Source organism: Bactrocera tryoni, chromosome 5, assembly GCF_016617805.1.
Source record: "Bactrocera tryoni isolate S06 chromosome 5, CSIRO_BtryS06_freeze2, whole genome shotgun sequence".
NCBI classification, from domain to species: domain Eukaryota; kingdom Metazoa; phylum Arthropoda; class Insecta; order Diptera; family Tephritidae; genus Bactrocera; species Bactrocera tryoni.
Genome location: NC_052503.1, coordinates 207,725 through 235,139, shown reverse-complemented (window position 1 = coordinate 235,139; position 27,415 = coordinate 207,725). Strand labels below are relative to the sequence as shown.

At 32.8% G+C, this 27,415-nt stretch overlaps 3 protein-coding genes across 20 annotated transcripts in view; all 3 read left to right on the top strand.

Moving 5' to 3' along the window:
• Nucleotides 1–936: 936 nt before the first annotated feature.
• LOC120777368 (protein OPI10 homolog) lies at nucleotides 937–1,938 on the top strand. The gene is made up of 3 exons (XM_040108638.1): nucleotides 937–1,076; nucleotides 1,162–1,521; nucleotides 1,611–1,938. The coding sequence occupies exons 1-3, from the start codon at nucleotides 1,047–1,049 to the stop codon at nucleotides 1,806–1,808; spliced, it is 588 nt and encodes a 195-aa protein (XP_039964572.1). The 5' UTR covers nucleotides 937–1,046; the 3' UTR covers nucleotides 1,809–1,938.
• Nucleotides 1,939–2,230: 292 nt separating this feature from the next.
• On the top strand, nucleotides 2,231–3,040 carry LOC120778574. Its single transcript, XM_040110438.1, has 3 exons — nucleotides 2,231–2,544; nucleotides 2,606–2,773; nucleotides 2,834–3,040. The coding sequence occupies exons 1-3, from the start codon at nucleotides 2,314–2,316 to the stop codon at nucleotides 2,984–2,986; spliced, it is 552 nt and encodes a 183-aa protein (XP_039966372.1). The 5' UTR covers nucleotides 2,231–2,313; the 3' UTR covers nucleotides 2,987–3,040.
• A 570-nt stretch (nucleotides 3,041–3,610) lies between these two features.
• LOC120777589 (RNA binding protein fox-1 homolog 2-like) overlaps nucleotides 3,611–27,415 on the top strand; it is a 119,584-nt gene continuing 95,779 nt past the window's right edge. For 10 of the 18 annotated variants that reach the window (XM_040109005.1, XM_040109023.1, XM_040109020.1 and 7 more), the window contains exons 1-2: nucleotides 3,611–4,129; nucleotides 8,660–9,166. In XM_040109005.1, the coding sequence (XP_039964939.1) occupies nucleotides 9,110–9,166 (57 nt within the window). In that variant the 5' untranslated portion in view covers nucleotides 3,611–4,129; nucleotides 8,660–9,109. The other 8 variants (XM_040109019.1, XM_040109007.1, XM_040109006.1 and 5 more) reach the window with 8 other exon arrangements.

The following is a 27,415-nucleotide window of genomic DNA, read 5'->3' as shown; positions in this document are numbered from 1 at the left end:
ACAAATATTCAAATCGTTGATTCAAGTATTGAATCAGTAACAAAAAATATTTTCTTTGTATTTAATAAGATTAGTAGTTATTATCAAAGCAAGTACAATAAAAAATAGAACGCGATCTGAAAAATATTTTGTTTGTAATTCTAAATTATTTTAAAAAATTTTTCTTTTATTTATAATAAATTGGCATTTTTAAGAAACATCTTTAAACTGTTATAGTGTTACCTTTTAGTTTTAATTGAAAACTATATTATTTTATTTTTTTTTTTTTCAAAATATAGTTATTTATATTTATTCTAAAAATAATACTAAATTTAATTCTTATTATTGAATTTATACAATCGAAACGGAACCGGACCTTTTTTCCAGCCAAGGGCTGTGAACTCGGCAGCATTCTTCTAATTTACTTCAGGAATGTTTTCTGTCACAAAACTAACAAAGACGGAATAACCATCCAACAACAAGTTGAAAATGAAGCATAGAGAAAAAAAACAAAATGAATATGCTATAGAAGTGGATGAAGAGGAAGATATAGATAAACCAGGGTTATTAGTTTTTTTTGATAGCCAGGGTTATAATTTTTTATCAAAACTGCGTTGAAACAATTACTTACACGGATAATAAAATAAATTTATTCGTACAGTACTCGGGCAAAAAGATTCAGCCATATTTTCACCTTGTCATTAATAAAGCAAAATCTTAATTTTTGAGAACGGATACATATATGTATAAATATTTTTCCTACCATTCTCTCGCAGATATGTTGCAATTTTTAAAAAGTGTTCGGTAGTTTATCAAATACATAGTAAATGGTAAACTGTTCCAAGGTTCGCAACGTGCGGCGAACGTACATTAGTTTATCAAATAGTAAATGGTGGAAGTGTACACACTGTTCCCAGGTTCGCAACGTGCGGCGAATGTACTATAAAAACAGCTGATTACATGTTATTTACGCGTCTTAGGTGTTGTATGAAGGAATACTCTTCTCGCATTATTTTATCAATTGTTCTAGAAATATTCAAATTATTTTAATCTTTAATTCTATAATAATGTTTGGATTAATAATTTCTGGGCGTTTGGTGAGTAATCTCGATCACTCAACACGTTGTGAAAGCATGTTATGCATAATTACATTACTATGTACATATTTATTTTCTACTATAGCCGCAAACTGACTTCACGCCGGTAGATGAAAATAAAGTCGTAATAAATGTGCCAGACATAGATCATGTAAATTATATTGTAGTATTTTTAACTGGGTTGACAGCACTTCCTGAAGGAACAGCAGCTGCGGTTTACTTTAGCTGGCCGGATGCAAATTCAGCTCCTACATGGCAATACCTGGGACACATATCCAACGCTAAGCCGTCAGCGATTTTTAAAATATCCCAGCTGAAAAAAAGTCACGAATTGGAAGCGGCGGAGCATGGAATGATTTTTGGTGCACAAGAGATTTCCCACACAGCGCAAATAGGAATATCCGTCGAGCCGGAACTTACAATTTCTCAGTTGACACCTGCGGTGGTAAGTGAAAAATTATTGAAAGCAATATGTTAATTTAGAGAAAATAACCATGTGTCGTAACGTATAACAATATGATAAAATTTTCACAGCAAAATGCAAATGCAAATCTGCAGTTCAGTCAGAAGATGTTAGAAAATTTTTTCAACTATGCGTCCAGTTTTACGGTGTCTCCGCAGCAAATCCCTCCATTGAGTAATGAAACACTTGTACCTCTCTCAACGTTGCAGAATTGGTACACAAATTTCCAAAGACGGATGGCTCAAAATCCAAATTTCTGGAAGTATTGATTTTAAATTTATCTGCGCCCACCAAAATATACATTCGTAATTCTGCAAACACCTGGATATGTATTCAATTGTGAGTTATGCTCAAGTATTGAAATAAAAAACTAAAATTATTCTCTCGGAACTTATTTTATTAAGCTTGTTTTTCTTTGATAATTAACATGAACCCATAAATGCGATGTTTTTCTATACAATACCGAAATAAGAATTATAAAAGCAATGGCTAAATTTAATTTTATATTTAATTTATATTGTCAAAAACATTAAAAGAATTTTACTAATAAAATGACAATTTTATAAATAGCGGTTTTAATACATTTAGTATATAAACATACCAAATAGTTCCATTCGGAATATATTACATGTTTACTCAACCAAATATATTGTAATTATATGCATTTGCTAAATATGTAATTAGGCAGATTTTGTTAACGACTAACAGTGTTATAAATAATTCGTATTTGAACTAATATTCATTTGAAATTAGAATTTAGTTCAACATTTACCAATGATTGGAACAGTTAGAGACTTGGGGTTAATTTTTCTTCTCGTAGCAATGTTTAATGGTTGTTTCCATTGTAGCCAGATACAAAGTCTTGTTAAACTGAAAAAAATTCACTGCCGAGCTTCGCATCCAGATTTGGTTTCTCTGGAGGAATGTAATATATTAGACATGGTCAATGAAAGTAAAGTGCAGACGTTATGTTACTTTAAGGAGAAACCGATTAATCAAGTTAATGTATGTATGTATATAATGGAATTCCATGTGTAACGTTTTTCAGATGTTTATATTTTTGTAGTTGCGTATGAAATCTTATGTGAAACGTCCAATGGGATATGTGCCTTTTGTCATCGATATAACTGTGGATTGGTGTGAGTTTCTAATTAAACGCAGCAATATCATTCTGAAACGATTATTTGGTTTGGTTGAAAAATATTCAAATATGCAAACGAAATGCCCGATTACAGTAAGCTCTTGCGTGAGTACAGTTATATTTTTATTATCTAATAATTTTTTTCCTTAATAGGAAACTTTTATTTATCTTAACGCTTCCATAGATAAGGATAGGGGCTTTCATCTGCCATTTAAATTTCCCGCCGGAGACTATCGTATTGATTTTATAACTACATTTAATACAGTTATTCACGTTGTAACTTATCTTTACTTTGAAGTTGAGTAAAGTTGACCTAACATATCTAATCAAATATCGTCTGAACCGGTGATTAACCATGTAATAAATAGTGATAAAAATGTTAATAATATCCTTTGAAACAAATTCATATACATATATACTGCATATTCATTATCCCAAGGTTTTAAGGGGGTTTTATACTGCAGAAGAAATTCGAACGCGTCATTGACGTAGAGAAGAAAAAAGGCCACGTACTCGTGAACATTCTACCCTTGTGAACATTTAAAAAAATCGTCACAATTTCTACCCTTGTGAACATTTAAAAAATAAACCAATGACTGGTTTTTAATTAGTATGCTCTAAAATCACAATTCATTACACTAGAGCTGAGATATCGTGACGAATGCAAAGAAAAACGCATGCTCTCTAAAAATGATTTTCAAATGAATGTACCACCTATTTTATTTTCGATATATTAAGATGATATTAATACACTGTGCACATGTAAATACAAATAAGGAATTTATAGTACCTTTTAGGAGAGCAAGTATGGGCTATGAAGAGAGTTTTAGGATGCTGGAAAACTGTTATACCCACAAACACAAATTGACTGGTATAACACAAATTAAGGCGCGCTGTGGAAGTCAGTATCAACGTTCCCTTTAACGGTTCTAAACGCTTTGCTCATAGTTAGATTGTAAACTAAATAACAAATAATTCAAATGGTCAATGATTTAATGATACCAAAAGCCTAATTGGGGAAATGGATACATGTTGTTTAAGAAAGTGAAAGTCGGTCATTGTGGAGATTTGAGCAAACAAAGGGAACCGTGTTTTCCGCTGTCGTATGTGCGTACATACATATTTCGTTTGTGTACACATCTCGGCTTTAGAACAATCGATTCAGAAATATATGGAACAAGTTTGAAGCTAATGACAATGTCCACATAATACTATGCAAATAGTACGTTTTGGTGTTTTTAGTAGTCAACAACAAATGGTGGAAAATTATTGTATCATAGTTCATGCCCAACGACTTACTTCGATACAATTGCATATACATATGCTAAGATGTGTACTTATGTACTATATGTATATATGTAAAATGTGCATACAAAAAGGAAATTACCTTCATTCAGCAAATTGAAACTTATACATATACGAAAAGCATAATCGCAAAAACAAATTCTGGTAAATATACATACATACTACATATTGGACATATGAAAAAATATGTACTCGTAAAATTTTACTAAGGCAAACTTTAATTTTGTGGGGCTTAAAGTACAATATTTTACAAAGCATATTTTTTTCCATAGTTCAACTTCGTTCCGGCGAGTTTCTTTCTTTTTACATTTAAATAAAATTGTATTAATAAATGATTTTACACATTCAGAATGAAATCTAAGATGAACTCACTGCACTGCTCACTGCCGAGTAGATAAGTACATGTACATACATATGTATTTTAAGATTTGCTTTGAAGTATAGAACACGGATCGCGATGTTTGCTCTCACATGTGAGATAATTTGTTTTGACTGGGTAGCAAAATTTTTGAAAGCATTACAATATAAGATACATGTATATGACAGCTTCAAACAGCCATTTCCTTTACCGCCCTTTTACAGTTACAAGAGCATTTAATTTTTTTCTTCATCTCCGATACATACCATAAATAATAAAATATATGCAAAACTTAAAATGATTTTCTTTTTCAAATGCAGGGTTTTTACTTGTGCTCTTGGTAAGGGTAGCTGAGTATCTAAACCCTGCGTAAAGAATAGCGCAATCTGTTTAGAGTGCGTCGGACCATATGGAGATGGGTTGGTTAGCGTCACCCGTGGAATCTTAGCATATATGAAGGATATACATAAATATAAAACTAAAAGAAGTTGCTAATTTGTCAGAACCGCCGAAATCGGGCCACAATCATACAAATTAAAAGATCAATATAAAGTCTGTATCGAATATTTTTTTCTTTGACAAGATGTCTTCACAAAACTTGACATGAATTATGGTTCAAGGCAGTATTTCTGTCACACAAATTAAACGATAAAGTTTCTGTATGGAAAACTTTTTTATTTGACATCTCCACAATCTTAAATGTTACCAATATTCATTATGAAATCAATTCACCTCATATAATTTGCGATGTAATGGACAATTTACGTCTTCCCTGAAAAACATAATATTGTATTTAACAATATACAAGGTCTGTCGCAAAAGAAACAGAACTTTTTAAATATAACTGTTTCTGGCGGCGCCACCTATTGGTGGGTATATGAAATAAAAAGTTTGATCTCTTGTTGACATTTCGTAAAAATTTTAAAACAATTGTGTAACTACAATCGATGTTATCGATCGAAAAGTGACAGCAGCTTTTGGTCATCGGTCGTAAAATGCGAAGAGCAAATATTAAATTTTGTTTTGAACTTGGGAAAACGTTTACTGAAACATTTCAAATGATGAAAAAAGTTTATGGTGATCCGTAGTAATGTGCAGGAGTGGTTTAAGCGATTCCAAGAAGGTCGTGAGGACCTCTGTGACGATCAGAAGTCGGTCGTCTTCAGAAGTCAAAACTAAAGACAATGCTGATTTGTTTTTACGATTCCGAGGGTATTGTACACCGAGAGCTCGTCCCACCTGGCCAAACGATTAACGCTGTGTTTACCTTGGTGTTATGAAGCGTCTTTTGTCACGCATTCGTCGTGTTCGACCACAATACCGTGAGGCATGGTCCTGGCGCCTGTTGCACGATAATGCGCCGTGTCATCGGTCGACGCTTGTCACTGATTTTTTGAAAAAAAAAACTCCATATTAACTATTAATCACTCACCCTACTCACCTGATCTGGCACCCTGTGATTTTTACCTATTTGGAAAACTTCATTTGCCCATGATATTCTATTATATCTATCTATATTCTCAAGAGCATTCCGAAAAATGACCTTAAACACTCATTTGAAATGCTAATTGACCGGGCTAAACGCTGTATTGAAGCACAAGGAAACTACTTTGAATACAAAAATTTTGAAGAAAATGTGTCCACTGACTTTCTTTGAAGTGACTGTGGTCGCATTTTATCAAATTTTCGCAAAGTAATATAAGAATATCAGGGCAATGTTATGAACAAAATTTAGTTGAAATTGGTATAGTAGTTCTTAGATATAGAAATTCAAGTAATAATCTGTGTTGCCACGCCCATTGTTTAGACGGATGAAGCGCTTAAGTACCATCTTGGCCCGGAAATTTTTGCTTCTTACGTATTTATTTAGTGAACAATGGCACTTTTAGCACTTTATAGTCACCCGGATTTCAACTCGTCTCGTCATCCTGTACCGCATCATATGTATGTAAAATATTATATTATAGGGTTTTCCAATAGGAGTAACATGATTTAAAACAAAAAAAAAAAACAACTCACACACACATTGTAGCTGTAAAGAAAATTCAAATGTTTTTTATTTAGTGTGAAATACAGTCGATAAGATTAAGTTCTGAATATGACATCAATCAAATGTTCTCCCCGGCTTCTTTTGCAGGAATAAATTCGATGAAGCTAATTTTTGAGGAGTTTTTCAATATTGACTTCTAAAACTTTAAATCTATGAATTCAAATGATCCCACAAGAAGTAATCGAATCTAAAAACTTTTCTCGTAATAATTCGGTTGTTTCCCGTGCTGTGTCGCACGTAGTTAGTCCCGTCTTGTTCGAACTAGATGTGGTCAAGGTCAACTTCTTTCAATTGCGGCAATAAAATATTGGTTATCATCGATCTATACCTCTCTCCATTGCAATAATCAGCTTCATTTCGAAAGAAGTACGGACCGACGATTCCATTCATGAATAATTTGAGAAGTGCAAATTATCGGAGAAGATGATTTTCTTTAAAAAATCGTTATCGTTTTCAAGTTGTTCACGACGTTGACGTTGGTTCAATTTATGCGGATGCAGGCACGAATCCTTGCTCAAAATCCGCCGAGTTGTGGTTTGACAGTTCCAATTTTTGAGAACGTCTTGGAATCGACAAATTGCGGTCTTTAGCAACATTTGTCGGAACGGTAGTAATATTTTCATTACTTCGAACGGTTCTTTGTCTTATAGGATCTTGAACATTATGTAAAGAAAATGTTCACGCGAAATTGCGAGCACAGATGGACGATTATCACGACCATAAAATGGCAAAAGCGCAAAGTTGCAACTGGGGAACGATTATTTTGGTAATAAAATTGAATAATTTGTAAACGTTGTTTTTGGGTATATCTATCTATGATAAAACTGTAAATATTACTGAATACATTTAAAAAATTAAATATTATGAGGCCGAAACGACACTAAGAAATCATATCATCCCTATTGGAAAACCCGGTATTTTAATTTTTTTTAACAAATTGTTGCATTGCTGACGGAAACATTTAAGGAACACAAGTATTTCTAAAGAGAGTGGAAAAGTATAATAGTCGGAACAGTTAACAGTGTGTTACCAGAGAACATTCAATTTACAGCAACTCACGATGGGTGGTCACATTTAAGATATGTGAGATGTATAACAGTTCCGATTATAATATTGAACAGTTGAGCCAGAGAACGTCAATACAGAGAACTTAAAACATATGTTTTAAGTTCTCCGCATTAACATGCGTCGCTCTCAATAGTATTCATGTTTTAGTACATTTTTAGGAGTTTCACCTGGGAAAAATAAGCAGTGATGAGGTACTCACTATGTGTATTATTAAAGCCACGTGCTGTATTATATCAGAGAGTATTACATGTTACAGCGTTGTTCAAGAGAGGTACAACATTTGAAGGATACTTAAAAAAAGTTTTATCGAAAAATAGCGAGGAAGAGAGAGGTACAACATTTGAAGGATACTTAAAAAAAGTTTTATCGAAAAATAGCGAGGAATAACGGATTTATCGTCGATCTCTGCAGGCACCTCGAAAAAAAGTTGTGCGGTGACCAGCCTGCAGCATCACTGGATCATCTGAAATCAAAAAATCAAAATGCTTTCTTTAGTTTATTAGTTTGTCTTTCAATTGACGTCGAGTTTTTTTTAATTTTTTAATTTTTGGTACCATTTTCAAGCCAAAATGACGATTTTAGACGAAAAAATCGACCTATTTGTTATTGTAAAATTCTTAGAAATTATAATTTTTGGAAAAACTCGACGTCATTCGAGAGCTATATATACATATGTAGAATATTTGTACAAAATTTCAAAACGATCGATGCCGTAGTTTTTTCTGTATGCTGGTCACCGACTTTAAAAATGACAGTTTTGGGAAAATCGATTCAAAGTTTTGTACACTCAGCGCAGGTAGCAGGTACCGTTATTCAACCTGCTGTAACTTCGTTAGTTTTTCTCCGAATGACCTAAAACTTTAACACAATATTCTTGAGGTGTTGATGGTTCAGAAAAAAATTAAAAAAAAAATGGAAAAAAAGTTGTCAAACCTTACCCCCCCTTAATAGATGCTCGATAAAATAATAACAATTTAGTTCAGTTTGAAGAAATATTTATCAAATAATCTCCATATTAGTAAATCTTTATATGCGTATATGTACATACATAATCCACGAATAGGTACTTGGACGTACATACATATTTAATTACGTGTCATTCTATTTCAGTAAATTTATTTAATTTATATTTGTAATGTACATGTATCTTTTATAATAATATAATATTTTAAATGTTTTCGGTTTTCATTTCTTTTAGTTGAACCAAATTTGTTCACAATCGAGGAAATAACAATAATGATTTCAAGAGGATTATTCAAATGTTATTATTAAATAATACTGATAAGAATATCAAATTTACAATCGTTTAATGATTTGAAACCACCGCAAAAACCATCCAACGTAGAATGAAAACGAAAAACAAAATACAAACAACCGTCCAAATAAGTAAACTACTATTGAAGAGGAGAATTAAAAAATTTTGAATGGGATTTTAAACACTGTTCACAGTCCTTGGAATTTACATTACGACTAAAAATATATATACAACTCTCAGCAACTTTATTATGGTTATAAATTGGAATTGAAAGTTAAACAACACAACTTTTACTATCGCATTGCAACATTTGAAATATAAATACGAAAGTAAAAAAAAAATTAAAATAGTATACATTCAGCGAATTTTGGGCACTCATCAAACCTATCACAAATGTCGACAGTGGATTTAAATGGGTCTATATCTATTATGGAATATCGTCAACGTCAGGTGTGTCACATATTATATTATTTTATATTGCCTTACTAGTATTTCTTATAACAATTGATTCCTTATCCTGTCTATCCATCGTAGAAATTCTTGGTAAGGATATCATTTCAAAAGCAAACAGAATAAGAGGTACAATATACATACAGTTGAACTTCCTTAACTCAAATCACCATATTCCATAAAAATTTTTTCAAAAAGCTATAAAATATAGATTTATATACAGTCTTATTTATTTATTTTATTTTTAGCCGAACAGCTATTTGTTTGTTTCAGTGAAAAGGAATTCTAATCTGTTTAGTGTTTTGTAAAGATCGTCAGTTGTATTTATATTCGTACTTAAATAGGAATTTAAAAGTGCAATGGAAAGAGTTGCATCATTTTTGATGAGGGTTGAATAATTTCTTTTTCAGAATCCTTATGGTTTTCCATAGCGCTAGAAGTCATGTACGGATCTGAAATATTCGGTTCCACAATATCGTCTGTTATATTTGAAGGGATAAATACGCGCGGCGACTTCTACGCGAACAGCTATTTACAAAATGGGATTTCCCTGAAAAATGCGACTTAAAGAATAACGTGTCAACTTAAAAGTTTTGGCTCTTGCCAATTCAAAAGTTCGAATTGTGGAGGATTTCGAGTTATAGAAGTTCGAGGAGAAGTTGAATTGTATATGTATGTATATACATATTTACATATATTAAGTATTACATTTTTATCTATCAAGGTTCATTATTCACAATTTTTGTATCAATAGTTTTAGAATGTCAAAGGACATTTAAAAGTACCAACGATTAAAGATAGTAAAATAACCAATCTTGAATTTATATAAAAGTACTAAATAGTTTAAATAATACTATAGTAAGATCAAAACTGACATTAAGAGGGTACATGGTTTTCATCGGGCACAGCCGTTTTTCAACACTTTTTTTCTCATATTAAAAATTAAATATTATTAAAATTTTTTATTATTACAAACATGTTATTAACAAAGAAATTCTGAAATTTTTGAAAAAAATATTTTAAACTCGGTCATTGCGACGCCATTTCCGGTGATCCCTCGGAAAAAAGGTGCACTCGCGTTAACAGGGTAACTCCTTACAGAATCATCTAAATTGAAAAAATACCTGTTTCAGTTAAAACCTTTAATTCGAACTTGGACGAAGGAAAAAAAAATACTGAAAATTGGATTTCTGGCAGACATACATATTTGTAAAATAATAAAAATTTCCCGAAATTTTTTTAAGTAGTTGTAATCCAAGTCTTTACGAATTGTATCACAAAGAACTGTGTAAAATTTCATGAAGATCGGTTAAGTATGTAGTTCTCAGGAAATCTTGCCAACCGACTTCAAAAACATAGTTTCGAGAAAAACGATTTTATAGACGGCAAACTTATCCTAGCTAGCCTCAAGGGCATAAGTTCTCAAGGCTGTATCTCCGAAACTATTACTTGGATCAACTTGAAAATTTAGGAAAATATTCTAGAGGTGTTGTAGAATTTAGTAAAACAATAAAAAAATCGATTTTTTAAGAGTCGTAAACCCATGTAATCCCTTAATAAGAACTAATTCGAGAACATATCGGTCTTAATTCTCAAATTCAAATTTTTAAGGAAATATGTTAGAAAATAAAAAATGGTAATTAGCGATTATTATTAATATATATGTTTATAGTTATATAAATACATGAACTTAATTGCAATAGAAAAGTATAAAAACACTTCTCTTCTTAATTGGCGTAGACACCGCTTACGCTATTATAGCCGAGTTAACAACAGCGCGCCAGTCGTTTCTTCTTTTCGCTACGTGGCGCCAATTGGATATTCCAAGCGTAGCCAGGTCCTTCTCCATCTGGTCCTTCCAACGGAGTGGAGGTCTTCCTCTTCCTCTGCTTCCCCCGGCGGGTACAGCGTCGAATACTTTCAGAGCTGGAGTGTTTCCGTCCATTCGGACAACATGACCTAGCCAGCGTAGCCGCTGTCTTTTAATTCGCTAAACTATGTCAATGTCGTCATATATCATCGTTCCATCGAATGCGATATTCGCCGTAGCCAACGCGCAAAGAACCATAAATCTTTCGCAGAACTTTTTTCTCGAAAACTCGCAACGTCGACTCATCAGTTGTTGACGTCGTCCAAGCCTCTGCACCATATAGCAGGACGGGAATTATGAGTGACTTATAGAGTTTGGTTTTTGTTTGCCGAGAGAGGACTTTGCTTCTCAATTGCCTACTCAGTCCGAAGTAGCACCTGTTGGCAAGAGTTATCCTGCGTTGGATTTCTAGGCTGACATTGTTGGTGGTGTTTACGCTGCTTCCAAGATAGACGAAATCATCTACGACTTCAAAGTTATGACTGTCAACAGTGACGTGAGTGCCAAGTCGCGAGTGCGACGACTGTTGTTTGATGACAGGAGATATTTCGTCTTGCCCTCGTTCACTGCCAGACCGATTTGCTTTGCTTCTTTGTCCAGTCTGGAGAAAGCAGAACTAACCGCGCGGGTGTTGAGGCCGATGATATCAATATCATCGGCATACGCCAGCAGCTGTATACTCTTATAGAAGATATGTAGTACCTTATCTATTTAGTTCTGCAGCTCGAACTATTTTCTCCAGTAGCAGGTTGAAGAAGTCGCACGATAGGGAATCGCCTTGTCTGAAACCTCGTTTGGTATCGAACGGCTCGGAGAGGTCCTTCCCGATTCTGACGGAGCCTTTGGTGTTGCTCAACGTCAGCTTACACAGTCGTATTAGTTTTGCGGGGATACCAAATTCAGACATCGCGGCATAAAGGCAGCTCCTTTTCGTGCTGTCGTGACGAAGAGGTGGTGTGTGTCGATTCTTCTTTCACGGGTCTTTTCCAAGACTTGGCGCATGGTGAATATCTGGTCGGTTGTTGATTTTCCAGGACTAAAGCCGCACTGATAAGGTCCAATCAGTTTGTTGACGGTGGGCTTTAATCTTTCACACAATACGCTCGATAGAACCTTATATGCGATGTTGAGGAGTAAAAACACTTAATGTTCACCTAATACACTTCTCCTCTGACCTTATTAAATATTCGCAACTTGTGATATTTAATTATTATTGAGCATGTCATATACTGGACTGTTAAGTACAAATAGGAATGTAAGCAATGCTGACGTTCATAAGTTATAATTATGATAGATCCTTAAGTTGAGTGGTTTAATTATAATTTGGCGGCTCTGGCAGCACAGCAGTATAAAAGGAAGCTTATCACTGGAAGTAACTAATAGCGCTATAATTTCCAATAGCGGCAATATTTTGTAACCGACAGGTGGCCATGTAACTAATTGTCGCTATCATCAAAATCTTTTGTTTATGTTTTCTTTGTGGTTCCTTTTCCTTTTTATTGGAACTTCATTGCTTTCCGTGTCTCCCTTCCGCTTTGCTTATTAATTTCTATAAAATTCCTTATTTGCAACTCAGCTGTAGGCCCTAATGGACGAGCTTTTCTGAAAGATTAAATTGTTTGTTTAATTCTATTATTTTATATGTTATTTGAGTTGTTTTTTAGATTTTTGTGAAATTTGAATGTTAAAGTTATATTGTGTTTAAAGTTATTGCAAATTTGTTTTCATTGTAAATATTTGAAAAAAATGGCTGATTTTGCCAGCGTACTGGGCGACCTTAGCTCGTTTTACGAACGCTTTCTTCTTAATCAGCAACTGAATGAGGAATGGGAGGAGTTAAATCAGGAGATTTGGGTGTGTATTTCATTATAATTTAAAAAACTTAGTTCGCTTCTCTCGAATTTCTATTAAAATTTCCGCAACGTGCATATATACATACATATTTACATATTATAAGTATGGAAGAATTCAGCTATTTTTCGCATACTTTACCTCGTCACGAATTTGGGGTTATGTTGAAGTTTTAGCGGTAATTCGAGTTTGTCATTTGAGATTTATGTCTTTGATGTTTTATTAACATATGTATGTAAAACATGTGTTTTAAATAATATTATTATTTTATTAGAATTCGGCACTATATTCACTCGGACTAGATGTTTCTAATTTAATTAAGAACTCTTGTAGAGGATAATTTTTCAGAAAAAAATGGAATGGTTTGAGGTACAATTATTGCGAACTTGAACAAAAATTCAGTTAATACTATTGGAAGATTACTTTTGTATTATGCTTTGTGTGTATTCACTCGGACTAGATGTTTCTAATTTAATTAAGAACCCTTGTAGAGGATAATTTTTCAGAAAAAAAAGGGAATGGTTTGGGGTACAATTATTGCGAACTTGAACAAAAATTCAGTTAATACTATTGGAAGATTACTTTTGTATTATGCTTTGTGCTAAAATTTTATTAAGTGATAAATTTGATTTTTTAGTCTCGTTATTGCCATGCCGGACATGGACTACCGCATTTTCAGCAAAACTGAGTAACGTACATAGTTGTGATAGGTGATCGTGTTTAAGGATAATGGTTTCTTAGTATTCTTACAGAACCAGGAAAATCAAAAGTATATCATTTCAGAAGAACATATAATCTAAAACATCTTTGATTATATATGATATTATAGTATATTATTGCCATCTCCACTTATTAGCCAAAACGGTTATGCAAAGCTTAAACGTAGCAATATTTAACCCGTTTCATTAGATATATTTAACTATACGAAAATCCTATAAACGCTCGGGTCCTAGTTCAATTTTCCCATTTTATTTACAAAAAATTTTTGAAAGCAAGAATAATTCTTTAATTTAAAGTTGAACTTGAGAAATCCATTGGTCACTAATCCACAACAAGAATTAGAAACAAATTGGTTATTTAGTTTACCATAGAGGCAGGGAAAGTTCCAAATTTAATTAAGGTTAAGTATACAAATTTTTTCACAAAATACGTAGCAGTATAAATTTAAAATTTTGTAAAGTAACTGTTTATAACCAGTACCAGTCGTCCTCTAGCTTCAATTTGTAAATATGAATGATCGTACATGCGCAGAAACCTGCTGCTGAGGAGAGCTTACTGAATCGTTATGGTTGAAATTTTATTTATTTTAAAGAAATTTAGAATACTAAAATTTCTGACTAGTGTAATTAAATGCACTATATGCATTATTGTCGTTATTAAAATACTGGAACATATTTTAAATTAATTCTGAATAAACTTGGAAGCCCTGCTTTCATGCTTCTCAATCCAATTGGATTCATTACCTTTTGCTTCCATTGCTTTAAGTTCTCTGGTGTATTCTCATTTATTTCTGCAGTTCAATTGGCTTTGTTTGCTGCTGAAGCGAGAAAGCTGGTGCACACAATTCCTAAAACAAACCGAAAGTGAAATCAAAATAAAGTCAAAGCAGAGGCAGAGAACATAAAGACATATGACCGCCAGTCAGCGCAGAGAATGTAGAAGAATGTGATAGGAAATGAAGAAAACGATGCCCGCAGTTATAAAGAGAAGAGAGCAACAACGAATATTCGTAGAGTGAAGGAAATGAATAAAGCGTACAAGGCGAACTGGGCAGCTGGTTCTCTGGTAGAAGTTAGTTGGTTAGTTGTATTTTTGTCGCAGTGCTGCAACATTTAAAATATATTATATACTATTGCTTCCTATCTATCGAATTGTTCGCATGTATGTTGCCGCCGCCGTCACATATTCGCAGTCAGTGTATTTTTGAATAGTGCATATTTTATATCCTCTGCAATAGAATTATTGGCTCTGGCCAAAAGTGATGCAGTTCTTCTAGTGATCGTTAATCTTGGTTCGATTTATTAAAATTGGAATATTTACCTGCGTAAAAAGTAAAAAACGTTTTCCCAACAACAAATATAAAATAAGTGTTTAATATTAAAATGATTATCATACGGAATATATCGGGAGGAAATCAATTTAATTTATGTTAAAAGATTAAAATATTTTATATACATACATGAGGCGCTAAATAAAAATTCTGATTGAATGTAACCAAATTGAAGCTTTTCGTAGACGCAATTATTGCGTAAATCAAAATTGAAATGAAATAGTATACATATGTATGTATGTACACCGAAAGATGTTTTTAATGAGGGAAAAACGTGTTATATACTCAGACTTACATTGAAACAGCAATAAACCGGAAGAGAAAAGATATTACGTTACCACCACTAAGGTATTAGTCAGAAAAAGCCTAAAAATAAATACTGCATAATTTACATTAACCTTTTTAGAGTCCCAGATACGTCTGATAGTTGCTATATTATTTTCCGTCAGTCTCGTTTACTTGTATGTATGGATATATTGTATGTACATACATATGCGCATTTTTAATGCCTCAGTTCGCTACATTTTAGTGCTTTGCTAAATATGTATGCTTTGCTAATATATGTATATGCCATTTTGATACCATATTATACATACAAATGTATATCATAGGACTCCTTTTAGGCATATTTTTTCTGCTGGACGTCTGTTTTCATCCACCAAATATTTCACTTTCCTTGTAGCATCATTTATCTCGTTTCACTTCCTACAAATTCACGCACAGTGTTTTGCTTTGTTACGTACAATATTTATCGGTGTTCTATGATTTCTCAGATGTTTTATCCTGCTTTACTATATGCTTCCATCCCAAATGTTCGTATGTAGTTTACTTAGTGATGCTGCCATTGTTGCGTTTTGTCGATTCGATTTTTCCCACCAGCATAGCAGTTGAATTGCTAGCCGGTCACATATTCAAAGCACCCCAAAAAGAGACAACAACCCTCAATGATGAGAGACTTCTATGTATGTTTTGTATGTAATAAACTAAATTTAGCAAAAATATGTACGATGCAAAGTACTGACAATTTGGTAGTCATTGCCGCAACGTTCAAGGCATCGATTGCTAGATAGATTTCCTCAAGAGTTTTATACCAGATCATCGTTTTGATTTTATACCAGTTCTGAGATGCTAGAAAATAGTATATATTGTAGCGAGAAGGTAACAAAGGTTGGCAATTTTGTGTATCTTTTATATACATATGAACGTATTTTCATACCTTCTGTCAGAATAAAGTAAAGTTCGTCCGTTGACTAGTAAATATAATATATTTTCTGCGTTGTTCTTAGTTCGTGATTTATTGATAGTTGTAAGAATCGAAAATTAAGCTGATCGGCTTATCAAAATACAGTTTTATATGTTTATAAATAGACTCTAATCAGCCATAAAATGCTTTCTCGCATCTTGACGGTTATAAAACAATGATTTGAATAGGAATAATACAAAAACTTTTGAATCTTCATTGAAACTAATATTATCAGTATAGTATTCACATTTAATTATCAAATGTTAATACAAGTGTTTAAGAAGAGCAAAAGGATGTTCACTAACCGTTTCCTGAAAACAATTTTAAGTACAGATATTAAAATGATTCTAAGAATTTTGTGCATATACCCGTTTTAGTAATTTTTAATTTTTTCCTCCAATGCTCGTTAATTTTGTAAAGTAATGAATAATTGAATAAATTGTGCTTTAATTGCGAAAACTAGCATAAAAGCTGTAGTAATATGCATAAGTGAAAAGTTTGTAAGAATTCAATTGCAGATGTGCCAAAGATACTCTTTTAATTAAGTAAAGCTTGCAATAGTAAAATTAAATCACTCCAATACAACTATTGAAACAAGAAATAAGTCAAAAATATAGTTTCTCGCAAACACATTATTATTATTATTATTGTTGTTATTGTACTGGCAATTTCGTGGTGAAAAAATTGACGATTAATTCAACTATAAAGTGTTGAATTAAAAGCAGTTAAGAGGAATACGCTACACGCACCACTGCAACTATAAAAAACGTCAAACTGTGGGGTTCAGGAGCATTTTTTCTTCCTCCTCAAGGAATGTATTATCCGGTAAGTTCAACAACTAGATTCTAAGTTAATCCATTTTTGCGTTAATGTTAGAAAAGTTAACAAATTAAATAACCTTTTATATCTACTATTACTTCACTACTTCTTTTCTCTACATTTATTTCAAATTAAATAGTGCAAAAATAGCTTTAAATTTTTGTTCAATTCTATTTATTCACCCCGTAACACCCCGGGTTGTATGCAAAAAAAAAAATAAGTGCTACCACTTTTACATATGTATTTAACTTCAACTACATACAGATATCTTCATATAATTTTAAGTACATATACAGTGACTTCAAAAAGTGTTCACGTAATATACTCTACGGAGTCTTATTCAACTAAAAACGCAGTGGAACTCACAAAGTGCTATTGTGATTTCTACCCACTAGAGTATGCAACAATACCATTCGAAATTCGGTGAAAACTTCCAATGTGCATGCAAGATCAATGATAAAAAACCGTACATGTCACAAAGCGGCTAGATTGAAATTTGCGAAAGACCAAAAAAAACTGTACAAGAGGGCAGTTTAAACTAGTTTTTTGTTCTGACCAAACGAAAATTATTCGAATTTGGACATGGTAGGACATGCGATACGATCCCACAAATAGGAATAAGCTAGTTCGCTTATGGCGTGAGGCTGTTTCTTTGGCGAAAAGGTGGAGATATTGTGTCGAATCAACGGAATAATTAATTTTAAGGACTGTATTCGTTTATTCTTAGCTTAAAGATTTGTGGATGCAAAACAATCATTCTAAACATATGTATTTCCCAAATTACAAAATTTTGTTTGGAAAATAACGGAATTCGGCTATGTGAATAGCTTAGCGCAGTCACTTTGGAGCACGATGTTCTGAATCCCAGCTTTTAATATATTAGATCAAACGTTCACAAACACTTGCTTATGAGTATATGCATACGTTTCTCCATTATAATTAGCTTTTATAGTTAAAAAAAAACCCTAAACCTAACTAAATATTTTCGTTCTCTTCGAGTTTTATATGATCTAGGGACTAATTAAACACACTTACCTAATTGATTCTAACTGAGTAAATACAAATGTTTAAAATTTGCTTATATAACATATGTATAATAATAATTTGTTCTGGATACAAGCAAAGTAAAATTTTAATTTGTTTGTTGGAGTTCAGTCATATTTTTAATAATTGTATATCACTTTTGTTTCTAAAACACAAAAATTAAATGTGTCGTTGTGTACGAATATTAATTATACATATTGGGTAGCTTCTGTAAATTTTGTTATTAAATGCAATTACCCCACTTTTTTATGAATCACTCTATTGAAAATGGATTGTACTTAAATTCGGACCACTCGCCAGTATTTCTAAACTTAAATGGCCATCTAAAAGAAATCGACATACCACCCTATCTTTCTAATAGACATACGGATTAGGAGTATTTCAAAGTTCTGCTCGACAAAAATATTGATTTTAAAGTAAATATAACAACTCAAGATATATTGGAAGATGAAGCTCTTACATTTACGAAAGCTATTCAGGAATCAGCTTGGAAAAGTACTCCTGTTCCTAAACAAAAAAACTTTTATACTAAATATCCATCAGACATTTAAGATCTCATAAAGAAAAAGAGAAAACTACGTAAAAAATGGCAAATCACGCGATTTCCTCAATATAAAACAGAACTGAACAATTTAACTAAGATTCTCAGCACCAAAATAAAGTTATTTACAAATCAAAATATTTCTTCAAACAAACATACTGATTATTCCCTTTGGAAAGTTATAAAAAATGCTAGGAAACCAATATTGTCGAATGCAACCCTCAGAAAGCCAAACGGATCCTGGGCCAAAAACGACGAAGAAAAAGCGGAAGTTTTTCTGTTTAGTCCTCTTCTGTTTCTTGGAACTTTACCGCAGCTGGAAATATCGCAACGCATAGAAGAAATCCAACAAGCAACAATTAAAGGAGTGGAAAATATAATTAAAAGTAAATTAAAATCAAGAACAGCTCCCGGCTTCGACTTGGTGACAGCTGATATACTAAAAAATCTAACGGGAAAAGCAGTAGAAAAACTTACATCGATAAAAGACGCTTGCTTATATCTCAGATACGTTCCATTGTCATGGAAGGTATCTGAAATCATTATGTTACAAAAACCCGGGAAAAGCGCACAGGAAGCATCATCATATCGTTCAATCGCACTGTTGCCTTTTTTGTCCAAACTACTTGAAGTTGTAATTATAAGAGGACTTCAAAACATAATTGAAGAAAAGAGCCTTATACCAATTCATCAATTTGGATTTAGATCGAAACATTCCATCATCGAATAATAGATATAATTGAGGATGCGATGGAAAAAAAGCAAATTTGCACAGCTGTTTTTCTTGACGTATCCCAGGCGTTCGATAAAGTATGGCACCATGGCTTACTACATAAATTAGGACTTCGCTTTCCACAGCATCTAACTGAACTACTTGCCCCCTGAGCAACCTCTACTTCAGAATCAAGCAGGGACAATCATATACTATGTTACAGCCAATAAAAACAGGTGTACCCCAAGGAAGTGTCCCGGACCACTCTTATACATTTTGTTTACAAGCGATATGCCTATGCCGCCAAACAGCACAATCGCCACATTTGCAGATGATACCTTCATCATTACTACTGGTAAAAATGAAATAGAGTCGTCGAACAGAATGCAGTCTTCAATCAACATAATCGTAGAATGGACACAAAAATGGAACATTACTCTCAACGAGTTGAAGTCTATACATGTAAACTCCACTAACAAAACTGCTACGTATATCTCCTTATATATTGGGAATGAAGTAATTCCGTACTCCACCTCGGCGAAATATCTTGGTTTGACGCTGGATGGAAAGTTAAAGTGGAATGAGCATATACATAGAAAAGTTGCAGAACTAAAACTAAAATACAACAAAATGAATTGGTTAATCGGCAAGAAATCACCCCTAACAACATCAAATAAAATTTTAGTCTACAATCAAACGTTAAAGCCCATCTGGACATACGGAATTCAACTATGGGGATGCGCTGCACCGTTATACATCGAAATGGTGCAAAGATTCCAAAATAAAGTTCTTCGAAAAATTGTAAATGCCCCGTGGTACATACGGAATTTAGATCTACATCGTGATCTTCGCATAAAAATGGTTCGGGAAGTCATTCGCGAAACGGCATCGAAACGTGCCACAAGGTTGCAAAATCATGTAAACGCTAAAGCCCGACAACTAGGTGAAACTAGAAATAGCAGGCGCAGATTGAAAAGAACAACGTTTCTATTATAATATTTAGTTTTTAATACAAAGTTTAGTTTTTGTAAAAAGCTTCTTAATAGAGTTTTTATTGTTTTCCCTTACAAATTATGAAAAATATTGCTTGTTAGTACTTTTGTAACTAGTTGCAATTCGAATGAAATTTAAACCATATCTTTGTTATGTTTCAAAAAAAAAAACGTTGGAAAAAAAAACAAAAAAACTTAATTTATTTGAATTAGTACGAGTACTACATATCCTCAACATCCAACGATTTTTATATTCCAATTATTCACATGGCGCTTTCTATTCTTGCCGTTGATCAGAGTTTGCGTTCTTCCCTATTTTCGTTATACATACATACATATATAGTACATAAGCAGAATCAAGTGGCAGTATGCAACTTCCTTTGTCTACCAAATATGTGTGAATAAAACGTAATTCTCTTGATAAAACGAAAATTTATTTCAATTACGGTTCATTTAAAATGACGAGCCAATAGCAATGAGCAGCGGGGTGATCAGCATTCGGGTGGCAAGTAATGTGCGCAACACATGTGTACAGGGATCAGTAGGGAATGTTGGCGGTTGAAGAAAATGACGATACATAAATTGTGGACAATGTAGAGACGACAAAATTAAGTAAGCGTCCATCTGTCAAAATTGCTATTTAAAGTAAATAAGGTATTGTTTTGAAATACATACACTTTTAATGATAATAGAAAACCATATAGAGTAGAGAGATTGCTAGATTTTCTGACTGCAAGTGGCTGCACTTAAGCCCATTGGCCCACTGTCCTCCCAAGTAAGACTCAACTAAATCCCATTAAACTACTCCGCAGATTTATTGAAAGACTAATTTTTTACCACCGTTTTCCCATTTTCTTCTAAAAGCGCGCTTTGGAAGTCGTGGGAGATATTCCGTTTGAAAAAGCTGAAGGCTGAGCTACCGCATATCTATGCATGTTGTATTTCCTAAAAATTTAAATAAAATCATAACATTCTCTCCATTAAAAAAAGTTTCAACTCGGTAAGTTTCCAAACAACCGACGAAAATAGAGATTTGCTGTTGCGCAAACTCTGACGTAGAGGCTTTATAATTAGATACAAATCCGCGTCTTAAACATTTACATTTATCGGAATACTCCCTCCATCATGCTGTTTTTTTTATTGATTCTATGCCCAACGCATGCGCAAAACTTTCAATTGTAAAGTTATGGCGAGGAATATAAATACGAATAAGAGTACCGATGTCTGCAACGTTTGCATGTATATAAAAGAATAGTGAGATGCTAAATGTTGTTAGATATTCACTCAATCATCGGATTTTACCGCGCAACTTATTTTCAATGAAAACAAGTGATGATATCACGTTTCGTTAGTCCAATGCCTGCAAATCCATGACTGAGCAATAGTCTTAACCAATGACATATGTATGTAGTTATGCATACATGCATAAATTTGTATGTATTTATTTACAATAAAGTATGCGCATATGTTTTCCACATGTCGCATAGCTCGCTCGTCAGCAAATGCAACTGAGTATGCGCAAATGTTCCAAAAATCCATAAAAAGATTGTGGATGACCCTAAAGAGCAGTTGATGAAAGGAACGTGTTCGACGGTCTTTCATGAATCGATAGATTGAAAAAGAATGAAATGCTCCTGTCTGAAATCACTGAAAACGGTGGCAAAATTGTAAGAATAGAGCCAATAATTGTTTTTGCCTTTACCATGTTCTAATGATATGGCCCGAACTTCTGTCGAGGAAAGTGAAAATATGAAATGTCGACCCAATGACGAACATTATCAAAGTATTAGGTTAATCGATAAAACAAAAGTTGGAAGACCGCCATAATTGGTACTTAACTTTCGTTCAACACTATGTTGAATAAAAAATCGCAATTTGACAAAAAAATATCTTTTTCTTTAAATGATGAGAGTTTTTATATGACTCGAAGCCAAGATGTTTAATTAACGTATATTTTATTTATTTTATTTTCAATTTACACATTACAGTAATTAATTGCATAATAAACTAACTACAAGGCTGACATTCATGATTGAAATACTAAACATATGCATATTTGTAAACAAATTTGTAATAAGTGAATGTCATGTTATCTACGACGCAATCATTTTATGATTACGGTTTCAGTGACGATATAAAGTAACTTTCTGGGAAAAAACATTTCTTACCATTACATTACCGACTAGTTTTTTAACTTAACGTTTTATTGCGCGTAGCTATAGAATATAATTTATGTAGATACGAGTATTGAGCGTTGATTTTATATATCGCACGAACATTCCAAACGCCTAATTTTATGTTTCGCCTCCAAGGAACATCATGAGAATTCTTCAGCAATACATGAGCTTCAGAACGCCTTTCTTTTTAGAGATGTTAACGCCTTCATTGACTCTTTCTCAGTGAGTGGGGTGCTTGGAGCTCTAATACCACTCATGTAAAAAAAGAACTCGAGCAGACTCGATATACTTAAAATATTATGTAAATTATTTTTTATGTTCCATTCATACCTGCTCTGGTTGTCTAGTGTTATTTTATTTGCCAGTTGGTTACTGAGCTACAAATCACAACCATAACTTGAACATCTGCGAGTACATCGACTGAGTCCAATAAACTCATACAGAATTTTAATAGGAAAGAATTTTGAGTTAATTTGCATTAGATTTTATTTCCGTTAAATAAATAAAACCCGATTTGAATTGTTTTTAGTTTTGTTCATTGTTTTCGTTTTTTGGGGAATGGACATAAATTAATTGCTCATTATACTTCCATGTGTTCAAGTTATAAGTTTCTTTAGTCAAAATTTAATAATAAGCGTTACAGGTTTATAGATTTTTTTGTTAAGTGATATGAAGAAACATTCCTACAATTGTAGAATTAGTTAATATCGATAATACCGAATTATAAAGCTTCAATCAAAAAGCAGTTTACTTGGAAAGCGTAATAGAGGCTTACATTTTCTAGTTCTGTACATACAGCTGCGTTCATGAAAACTGTAGTGCTGGAAGATTTTAACCATAGAAAACAAATCAAGTTAAAAACATAAACTACAAATTCAATAACCTTACAATTTTTTCTAGCGACTTCTTTGTATGTACATATATACACAGTTTTATATGTACATACATACAAATGTATATGTATTTTTATCAAAAAGATATGTACCTATATTAAACAAAATGCAAATCAAGTAAGAAAGGGCTGAACATTTTATACTCCTGCAGCTTGCAAGAATCAAAGTTAGGGAAAAACTTTAAGGTGTAAAACGTCTCTTTTTTTTCTCTTAAATTTATCTATTTTAGGCACAAAGATACACTGTTATAAGTAAAACACACTCTCTCATTTTCATTGGCATATATACGGTACAAAGTCACCCGGAAGTTCTAAAATCTTTATATTTGGTATGTGGTTCACCAAAAAGTGGGTGATGCCAAGCCCATCGTCTAATTTTCACACTGACTCCCATAAAGCCCTCTTATAACATCTCGAAGGTAAAATTTATAGCGGGATTCTGTAACCAGTCTCTAGTCTCTATTTGAGACATTTTGAGGTAAAATCTCAATTTGTGACTAGTTACTACTCACTAAACAGTCTCTAGCGTTAGTCTCAAAATATTGACTCAAACTTGAGACCTGGTAATTAGCAGGTCACAAAACCAAAAAGAACTCTTGTCTGCCATTTTGAATATACTGAATACAGATCATGACAGATATTAATCGATTGTAGTTATTTTCTATTTTGTAAGCAACTCAAACACGAAAAGGTTAAAAATAAATAAATTTTACATAAATTTCGTAAATATTATGAAACAAAGTCAACATATATTTTTACTTTTATTAATAATTATGTTTTTTGACTATGTTATAGAAAATTTAATATTTGTTATCGACATATTTATTTTCATTCAAGTTTAAAAACATCTCTGAATAATGAAATGTAACAGATTTTGTGACTGTCACTTACAGAATAGCAAAATCGTCTCAAGTCTCAAAAATTGTCTCTAACTCAAAATCTCAAATTTAGAGACTTGAGACAGTATCACAGTACAGAATCGCACGGTTAATGTCTCTGGATATTTAGTTATTTATTTATTGCGCTTTTAGTAGTTTTAAACAGAACCGTTGTACGGGGAGTGAGCGGGGTTGTCTTATTTTCTAAAAATAAAGCCTTTGCAACCAAATATTTGTCAATCGAAAGCATTTAGAATTTTAAATTTGAATGTTAGTTGATTTTTTTTTGTTTTTCGTTCAACCAAGTAGGCTCTGCTGTTTTCGTGAACAGAATAATTTTTATACTCTTGCAATCTGTTGCTACAGAGTAAAATAGTTTGGTTCATCTAAGGGTTATACGTATCACCTAAAACTAAGCAAGATATAGGGTTATATGTATATGTATATTTATATATTATATAAATAATCCGTCCGTGCAAGCCATAAGTTGAGTAAAAATTGAAATTTGCTGAGTGCAAATATTATTAGAACTTCTATCGTATCTTTGTGTCTAAAATAAATAAAATTTGAGCGAAAGCTTGACTAAGCCACCATATAACTATCTCAGGGTTTTCGAACATCTGGCTGACTTTACTCCATGTGATTGTAAGTGAGGTACATACATATGTACCTTACTGAAAGCATGATAATAGATAAAAATGAGGTTGATATTACCCCAACTCGTATATGGGATATAATGATTTCCGTTTTTCTCACAAACCTTATGCCGAATATGTCGGTCAGTGTGTGATATATAAAATTGCTTAGATTCCGACCCTCTGGTTGAAGTTTTGCATCTTAAGGTATTTCCCTGGCTTTGATTCTTGCAAGTTGCAAGTGTATAAAATGTGCGGTTGCATAAGAACTTAGCCCTTTCTTACTTTTTTAATTATTTATGTAGCATGCAAATAATTTGTTGATGTATTTAGTTATTTGAATGTCTCTTTTGGAACACCTTAACGAATGATTTGCGAAGTTTTTCTTTACGGTTGTTTCGCTCAATTAAAAATGAATTTTGGCGCTAACCGAGTGAGGCGATATACATACATAGCTGTGCTGCATTATTGGCCTCGCAGCATAAGGTGCGTTCTTTACTTATTAACATTTATTTCATTAATAAATAATTTGAAATAAGGGTGCAAAACTCTCGATCCAATTCGCTTATATCTCTTGCTCGACAACCGGCTGACATGGATTATCAACCAACCACGAAACTAATTCATCTGAATGGCAATATTTAAGATTTTCCACCCACATATCCATATGTGTAAACATACAAAAACGTTTATGTGCTAATATACATACATACATATACGTATATCACAACGACATAATGTTTCCACAATTTTTCCGCCATCTAAATAACAACACGAAAAATATTTTGTTTTTGTTTTTTATAAATTGCTAGAAATAAATATTGTATATCAATTTAGCTTCCTTTATAGTTATAATAGGTCTACCTGGCTGGCGTATAAATGTACATATATCAAATAGCTAACCCCACATTGTACATATTTATATTACTTTCACTAGATATGAAGGTTACAAACAAATAAATGTGTATATATTCATAAGGAGGAAGGCGTTGTACATATGTATATGTACTTGTCATCTGTATAGAGAGTGTGGTTATTAGTCACAAGATAAGATACGCTCAGATAAGGCCACTACTCAGCCAACCATAAGTCAACGTCGTGCGTTCAATGTTTAACCAAACTATAATAAAGTATAATAATGTGGCCAATTATAGGGCACCGATAAGGCAATGATAACTGTGTAATCTGACGTCTTTATTCTTATAAATACATAAATGTGTGTTTATTAACGATTCCATTTTCGTGATATATATTACTTATAATATTTCGCCTAAGGAACTAAGATTTTCATATAACAAATGGTCTTTCAACTAAATAATATGCCAAAGGTAATGCTAAACATTTCCAATATATAATCTATTAATAAGTTTATTAAGAATTTAAGACAGAAAATACTTTTGTGAATGTAATATATATATTAAATACATAACATAAATCTGTATATTACTTTAAGAAAAGTATTTTGAATACAATTTTAAAGGAAACACGAGTTACGGTACATATGATTTTTCTTTTCGCTCCCATTTACGAATATTCGCCAATTGTTTACATATCTGTACATATTTATAAAATGCCAATATTATACCAAACTCCTATTTTAATAGATTTTTAAAATTCATATTATCTACCAAATGTTTTATTGGGTAGTCGAAAAAGTATTTTATGTTTTTTTATATATTTATACTAATAAACAAATCCACCGATTTCATGACATTTCATAGATTGGAAGTGAAGTTAATGTTAATTAAGTGTCAGTATGTGTGTTATCGGTGTGAAAATAAGCTTCGAACAAAAGCCAATATTAAATTTTGTTTTTAAATTGGTAAAACTTTTACGTTTCAATTGATGAAACAAGTTTATGGCGATGATTGCCTATCCCGTAACAAAGTGCACGAGTGGTTTCAACGTTTTCAAAGTGGTCGTGAGGACATAATGATGATCAACATGTGGGCCAATCAAAATCCGTGATAACCGCAAATTCCATCGAAACTGGGCGTGAATTCATCAAAAAGTAGCCGAAATCATTGAAATTCTTGGAAATGAAATTGAACATCTCCAAAACATCGATGTATCGCATTTTGACCGAACATTTGGGCTTACGAAATGTGTGTGTACGGTTTGTTCCACACAAATTGACTGACGACCAAAAATTGCTCAGAATCCAACATTCGATCCACGCATGTGACCGATTATTTGACCAAAAATCACATTTTAACCACTAACCAACAACTCCCTGTGCGACTTCTTTCTTGTCGGCCATACCGGCCAACGAGCTAAAACACTCGTTCGACATGCTTTTGGACCGTGCTAAAAGCTGTATTGAAGTAGAAGGAGACTATTTTGAATAAAATAAATTGATTTTTGCCGAAAAAAACAATTTGTTCTGTTTTTTTTAAGTCCTGTTTACTTTGGAACGCACCTTGTACATATAATGATTTTCGTTTTCTAGCAATTCTTATGCGGAATTTGCGGAATAGCCTAGTATATATAGGGATCCGGCCACGCGTTGCTGTGGTATACATTTTATACTATTATTCATATAATA

What these genes read in the sequence shown, in the direction of transcription:
- LOC120777368 (XM_040108638.1), top strand. Translation starts at nt 1,047, where the DNA reads ATGTTTGGATTAATAATTTCTGGGCGTTTG. An exon ending in TAATAATTTCTGGGCGTTTG is followed by an intron (nt 1,077 to 1,161) that starts GTGAGTAATCTC and finishes TTTCTACTATAG; the next exon opens with CCGCAAACTGACTTCACGCC. An exon ending in CTCAGTTGACACCTGCGGTG is followed by an intron (nt 1,522 to 1,610) that starts GTAAGTGAAAAA and finishes AAATTTTCACAG; the next exon opens with CAAAATGCAAATGCAAATCT.
- LOC120778574 (XM_040110438.1), top strand. Translation starts at nt 2,314, where the DNA reads ATGATTGGAACAGTTAGAGACTTGGGGTTAATTTTTCTTCTCGTAGCA. An exon ending in AACCGATTAATCAAGTTAAT is followed by an intron (nt 2,545 to 2,605) that starts GTATGTATGTAT and finishes ATATTTTTGTAG; the next exon opens with TTGCGTATGAAATCTTATGT. An exon ending in AAACGAAATGCCCGATTACA is followed by an intron (nt 2,774 to 2,833) that starts GTAAGCTCTTGC and finishes TTTCCTTAATAG; the next exon opens with GAAACTTTTATTTATCTTAA.